Source organism: Protobothrops mucrosquamatus, unplaced genomic scaffold (genome assembly GCF_001527695.2).
Source record: "Protobothrops mucrosquamatus isolate PMUCROS unplaced genomic scaffold, P.Mucros_1.0 scaffold1569, whole genome shotgun sequence".
Taxonomy (NCBI): Eukaryota; Metazoa; Chordata; class Lepidosauria; order Squamata; family Viperidae; genus Protobothrops; species Protobothrops mucrosquamatus.
In genome coordinates this window covers 201,455-208,915 of record NW_015387734.1, presented here as the reverse complement: position 1 = coordinate 208,915, position 7,461 = coordinate 201,455, and the positions used below count along the sequence as shown (strand labels likewise).

Genomic DNA, 7,461 nt, shown 5'->3' with positions numbered 1-7,461 from the left:
AGTGGACAATCACCTAAATATGAGCCAGCAGTGTGCTGCAGCTGCCAAAAAAGCCAACACAGTGCTGGGCTGCATTAACAGAGGGATAGAATCAAGATCACATGAAGTAATAATACCACTTTACAATGCCTTGGTAAGGCCACATTTGGAATGAAATGGGAATGACAAAAATTAAAATATTTTTTTTATTTATTTTAAATAATTATATTACATTTTTAAATTGTCCCATGGCAACTTGTCCCATGGTGAGTTGACCATACCCAGTTGGCCACAATGAATTGGCTACGGTGAGTTGTACCATTCTGGCTTCAGATTAACGTTCATCCTTGAAGCAACTGATTGTCCAGGAAATATATATGATTAATTTACTTATATTCCATCAAATGGGTTTTGGAGGATGCAATGGATGGAGGGTTTCAGACGCATATTTAGCAGAAGGACTCAAATCTGCCCATTGTATAGCATTGACCATGGTCTCAGCTTCTCAGATTTTATTTACCCCTTCAACTTCAGCCTTTGTTGCTATTGCACTCCTAGAGCACCATCTCTTGGTCCCCTAGTAGATAATTTATGACAGCAAATGTCATCACATTATGAACAAGTCAGTAACAGGCCATTTTTCAGATTAACGCACCAGGGAATTTTGACTAGATCTTATTTGTAATCATGAAGACTGATAGTCTTCCACATTTTGAAAGATACAAGATGTCATGGTTCCGGCTAATGAAACACTTCAAAGAACTTCCAGGCATTGATTTTCCTAAAAGTCTTTTATTATGTTACAAAATGTCGGCACGGCATAACGAAGGGATGCTAAGATCTAAAATCCCCACCCACCGAACAGTTATTTTGCTAGCATTTCCACTCCCTATTTTGTTGTCATGATTTACATTCTCCAATTAGTGTGAAGGGCAAAGGTTCCCTTCTTTCTCTTTCACGGGCTTTTCCCTCCTCCCTCCTTCTCCTCTGCATAAACTCTAAAAATATCAGACAGTTCTGCATATTTTGTCAAAGCAAGAATATACAATATTAGCAGCGTTGACACAAGACATTTAACAGGGGCCTCCAATAGGTTGTTCAATATATCATGATCTGGAGTTAACCATTCTGACTTTCATTGAGAAAGATGATTTCATCCACACCAGACAGAATAAGAAGGAATTATAATAGCCTGCTGACTAGTTCAAGAGCGTTGAACTGTTTTTCCACATTTTAACCTCAAGAATAAGTTTATAGACTAAAAAAAAAAAAAAACTTCCCTGAATTGTTGCTTTCTTGACTCTCAGATTAGGATTATTCTCCTGAGCCAAACAAAATTCTTTTCTCCAACTGCACACTTTTGTGGCAATGCTCGTTCCCAATTCCCCTTTTAATTATTAAAATCATGATGATTTATTCTCCTTTGAACAAGGTTTATGGGATTTCCACCGCGCCAATTAGTTACCAATCAGTGAGACAACAAATGGGATATACAGCACCTAAAAATCTGATTTGTAACAGCCTCCTCCTATGATGAGAGCAGAGGTTGGAGTAAAATCAAGCAAATACTGTAGCAGTCTGAAATTGCAGATAACTCTTCCAAATCTGGGGCCAAACTGGAACTTCTTCACTGTTGTTATAGTCTTCTGTGAACTCTGAGATTTAACACTGTGCTGAATAAACAACTATAGGATCTTCTGCAGTATATGTTAAATGTTGCTGCATAAACAGCTCTTTCTGCTTCAGCTACTGTCTCAAATTCCCTGTGCCTGTATGCTGATGAAATGTCCACTTAAGGTGATAATAGAAGAAAAGGAATGGTTCCATTACTACAAGCCAGGAGACTACTTAATTACTGGAATAATGTCTGGAATCGTATCTCAACTGTACCAATTTTCATTCTCCAAGCCTCCAACCCACCGACTGAAAAGGTAATTGTCCGCATGTCCAGGATGCTGGGGATTGATTTTTACCTGCTCCAATGTCTTTTCTAGCAATGATTTCCTTTCCCCTATTCTTCACCTTGAGAAAGGCAAGTCATTATTGCTTCTCCCAATTTGCTTTAGAGGAAAAGCTCCTGGGGAGCTTGATTTTGTAAAACCTGAGTTTGCAAAACCTGAGTTTGCAAAGTTCCTTTTAAGTTCTTCCACTAGTGTCAACCTCCACACTGGGCAACATTGGGCATTGCCAACATTGTCCCAGGATGACTCTTACCTGGATGGGGTTCTGCCTGCTTTCAAAATGATTACCTTGGTACTGTGGAGAGTCAGCAATTTATTCATATTTATTTTATTGATTTATTAACAATAGTTCAGCAGTAACCCCCAATAAAGTGATTGAATACCTTAGAGCAGAGGGAGATCGCTTGTACTTTCTCCCTACCATTTCTTCCCTTTTCTTACATTTACTCTATAATTCCTACCACCCTCTCCGCTCTTTCTTTCAGCCCTTTAATTACTTTTGTGGTTCCCCTGTTCCTTTTGGTTTAAATAAAAGGCATACCTTTTCAAAACCAAATTCAAGGAGGGGAGAGACTTTATAAGTTAATGTTTAGTCACAGAGGATCACATTAATTGTAGTTAACTGTAGAATATAGGGAAATAATTCTAAAGTCATGAATATTCTGCAGCAAATCTCTAGATCTAAAAAAGGCTTATGAAGAGATATCCATCTTCAGATTGGTAATACCACTTGCTAATCTAGCACTTGAATCCAGCTGTTAGTCATCTCCTATCCTCCTCTATCTATGGAGTAGAGAGTTGGTCTTTGACAGAAGGCCACCTGAAGAGACTAGAAGCATTTGAAATGTGGATTTACAGGCAGCTGTTACGTATAAGCTGGGTTGACAAGATCAGAAATGAGGAGGTGATAAGCCGCCTGGGAAAGCCAAGGGAAATCATCAAAACAATTAAAAAATGAAAATTAAAATATTTCGGACATGTGATGCGACACCCAGAAAAATACGGCATACTCCATTTAAGCCTCCAGGAAAAGATTGAAGGCAAACGAGGTCGAGGCAGAAGAAGAACATCATGGCTTCAAAATCTAAGGGACTGGTTTGGACAAAACTCAGCAGCACTTTTTCGTGCGGCTGCTCATAAAAACAGGATCGCCAACATGATCGCCAACGTCCGATAACGGGTATGGCAGAAGAAGAAGAAGAAGAAGAAGAAGAAGAAGAAGAAGAAGAAGAAGAAGAAGAAGAAGAAGAAGAAGAAGAAGAAGAAGAAGAAGTAGTAGTAGTAGTAGTAGTAGTAGTAGTAGTAGTAGTAGTAGTCATCTCCAGGGAGATATAATAGGAAGAAATCCTATAATATGATCACAACATGTACGTGTGTACTTGGTAGCATCCCTTATATGCATTCTGGAGGACTGAGAAGACACAGATCTTCTCCCAAGCATTGGACTAGGATGGGGGTTGTGAGCTGTAAGCATATCTAGTCTGGTGCCTGGGGGGTAAGGGCATGATTTTAATTACATTTTATGGATTGTTGTGAACTGATATATTATCTCTGGAAATAGGTAAATAAATAAAACAAATGCTTTGATTTTGCAAAAGGTTATTCTAAACAGATTGAAACAGTTAAAATAGTAAGAAACCGCCATGCTTTCTTTTTGAGTAAAAGAAAGTACAAAGGTTTCTTACTATTGTGATTATTTTCCTTACGTACCTGGTTACTAAACTGTAAGAATAAGTTTCCTCATTTTTCTCCCCAAGTCATAATTTGGAGATAATTATAGGCAGAATCAGTTCTGGTAATTTTGGTAGGATTCTTTTGATCCTGACATAAGAAGCTTACTATATCTCCCTGATATTTCTTTTGACAAGAAGCTCCTAGTGGAGCCAATGGGACTGTTCTTCTAATGGAAATTTCAAAGATATCTATCACCTGCAACACCCAAATAAATTGAATAATTTAATTAAATAATGAGTCTCTGATTATCTTTTTGGCATTGCACTATATAGATATAAAGCTACAGTATATATGACATGCTTTTATGAAAATCCAAATGGAAGATGATGACCTTTGGAAATTTCTTATGTTGCAGTGAGAACACCTTCTACCACCTTCTGCCCTTCTTGTTGGCTGTTCATGAAGTCAACCAGAATTCAAGGCTCTTACCCAACATCACCCTGGGCTACAACATCTATCAGAACTTTTTCAGTGCAAGACTGACATATGAAGCCATGATGGACGTGTTGTCCACAGGGCAGGAGAACATCCCAAACTACAGATGTGGAAGACAAACGAACCTGCTGGCAGTCCTTGAAGAGATGGATTCTGAACTCTTTGATCATATTTCTAATGTCTTGAGCATCTACAAAATCCCACAGGTATAAAGCCAAAATGAAAGTAATTCCATGTTGTAAATTCTTCAGATATACAAATATATACAAGTGCTTGCCTAGAAGGCAGCACTTGTATATATTTTTCCAAATAAATTGAGAGTCAGAGAATAAATATTAGAAGAGCTGAAGAGTGACCTGGTTTTGTACACAGAATCATAGAATAAAAAAGCCCAACTCCCTCCATGGGCCAGGAATGGTCAGACCACTACAGATAAATTGCTGTCCAATATTTCCTCGAAAATATCCAGTGACGGAGCTCCAGGAGACAGGATGTTCCAACTCTTAATAACTTTCAAAGTAAGGAATTCCTCATTTTTATCATCTTGAGACTGAAGTAAAAATTGGAAAAGAAAGATATGAAAGAAAAATGAATGGGTCAAGACAGCTTGAGGGCACTTCCAGAAAGCCATTTTACATACTTTCTCCAGTGTACAAGAGAAAAAAAAGTATGTCATAATATTCTTTCCAATTTTGAACTGGAGCTTGGCACAATGCTAGTTGTCTTGGTTTTTTTAAAGTGAGGTTATTAAACAGACTTCTGCATTCCAAATGTCTGAAAGAAATTCAACCAATTAAAGAGTTAATATAGAAATATTTTAAATCAATAATAATAATAATAATAATAATAATAATAATAATAATAATAATAATAATAATAATAATAATAATGTTGGAAGGGACCTTGGAGATCATCTAGTCCAACCCCTATACCATTTCAGACAAATGGCTTTCCTGTCTCTTCTTAAAAACTTCCAGTGTTGGAGCATTCACCACTTCTGGAAGCAGGTTGTTCCACTGGTTAATTGTTCTAACTGTCAGGAAGTTTCTCCTTAGTTCTAGGTTGCTTCTCTCCTTGATTAGTTTCCATCCGTTGCTTCTTGTCCTGCCTTCAGGCGCTTTGGAGAATAGCTTGACTCCCTCTTCTTTGTGGCAGCCCCTGAGATATTGGAACACTGCTATGATGAATGAAATTATATAAATGAAGACAATGTAATAATATACCAATATTAAACAATTGTTAGGGGGGAATGTAACAAACAACATTTCAAGTCCAACATATGAAGCAATGAAATAAGCAGTAATAATCTATGTTTGTCAGTTTAAAAAGATATTTCATGAGTGGGTGGGTGACCCACAGAGTTACAATGTGGGTAAAAACAGAGTATGTAGGGCTCATGTGAGCCTACGTTGTTGACAGCAAAAGTGCCCCACTGCATCCACTCCATCACCCAGGCAAAACTGCATGGGTAAGGGTTGACCAGAGGGATGTGCTCCATCAGGACCATCCATGAGCACCACCCACAGATAATTCAGAGCTCCTTAGTTTCAAAGGGAGCATACAAGACAACAGGACAGAACATCAAGGGAGCCAGCAAAATTCATGCAATTATTCTTTGAAACTTCTCTCAGCAGTGGGGAGAGGCCCTTAGATTTATCATCTGATTTTTATCATTAAAACTGACACAAATTACTAATACCTTCTGTTTTATCTTAGATCAACTACAGTGTCATCAACCAGATTGCTGAGCAAAATCAACATTTCCCTTTTTCATATCGGATGACCCCAAACCAAAACCCTCCCTACTCTGCGATTGTCAAGCTGCTCCGGCATTTCCAATGGACGTGGATTGGCCTCCTTTCTCTGGACAATGACAGAGGAGAAAAATTCAAAATAAGCTTGGAAGCTCTTGTTCTAAAAAATGGGATTTGCATTGTCCTCTCAGGAACCATCCCAGAAGCAAATATGAAGACAAGTGCTGGAGAATCCCTCATGCAAGAAAAATGGGAAATGTTCCGTTCTCTTATGAAGAGTCAAATAAAAATTATAGTATGCCAACTGGATTTAAAGGCCACAGGGATACTAACATCAGTAATACAAGTGATTGAGAAGAGTAAGAAATTCATCGTGGGAAGAGTGTGGATTGCAACAACTTTGACAGCTTTAAGTGTAGGTGTTTTTGACCTCTTGGTTGATCTCCAAAATAAATATGCTTTGTTTTCCTTCCTCATCCAGACAAAGAGAAGGACTCAGTATTATGACTTTAAATCTTATACATCTATGGTCACAGTGTATGGAATGGAAGCATTCCAATGTTCCAATTCAAGTCCTTTGTTATCTAAGAAAGTTTGGAAAAAATGCAAAGAAAAAGAGAGCTGGGAATTCCCACCCCACGATGTGATTGCAAGAATCCTCTCTCAGGATCTCTCCAGTATTTCCAAATTAATTCAAACTGTGGCATGTGTCCTCAGTGATGCCTCTTCCTTCCAACGGAGTAAGAGGAGAATGCAAGTTGGATACCATGAATCATCCCAGATTGTGCAGCCATGGCAAGTAAGTCTTCTTCTTTGTGGTTCTACTGATTTCCCCCTTCCAATTCCTCAATATTAAATTAGATGTAGAGAGGGGTGGGATATTCCATAGAACAATTGCCCAGTTGTAGTATTTGAGAGTGAGTTAGAGAAGGAAATGATGGAGAAAAATCTTCCAAAGTTAAACAACCTGTGCTGGTTTGGGATGCTTTTGTAACAGAAATAGCTCTATAGTGACAACGTGATTTTCAAAATTAAATAAGCATCAGAATATTCCAGCAAACCTCAACCCTTTCTTGTGATCACAAAGTGATCTAGTCTCCAAGCTAAGGAGTTAGGCTTGATTGTTTGTTCTGGATTGAAATCAGATTTTGCTGGCTTAAAGTTTCTAACATAGCAACAAGATGTAAATCAATGTCTTTGCAAAGCCTCTTCTGAGGGCCACAAAAGGTTCATCCACACATTTCCTGAACTAATGCATATGCTTCCATAATGCTAGTCTTTGAAAGAGATAACATCACATGGGGAACTCATCAAATCTGCAGACGACACCAAGCTGGCAGGAATAGCCAACACTCCAGAAGATAGGCTTAAGATACAGAACAGACTTGAACACTGGGCACTATCTAACAAAATGAAATTCAATGGTGAAAAAAGCAAGGTTCTACATTTAGGCAAGAAAAACCAAATGCACAGATATAGTATAGGGGGTACCTTGCTCAATAGTAGTAACTGTGAGAGGGACCTCAGAGTCCTAGTGGACAATCACCTAAATATGAGCCAGCAGTGTGCTGCAGCTGCCAAAAAGGCCAACACAGTGC

General features: G+C 38.3%; 1 protein-coding gene across 1 annotated transcript in view; it reads left to right on the top strand.

The window, feature by feature from the left end:
- Positions 1 to 273: 273 nt before the first annotated feature.
- The window catches only part of LOC107293294 (vomeronasal type-2 receptor 26-like), a 12,479-nt gene continuing 5,291 nt past the window's right edge, over positions 274 to 7,461 (top strand). Inside the window, exons 1-2 of the mRNA XM_015822443.1 lie at positions 274 to 287; positions 4,030 to 4,315. Of these exons, the coding sequence (XP_015677929.1) occupies positions 274 to 287; positions 4,030 to 4,315 (300 nt within the window). The remainder of the gene's footprint in view (positions 288 to 4,029; positions 4,316 to 7,461) is intronic.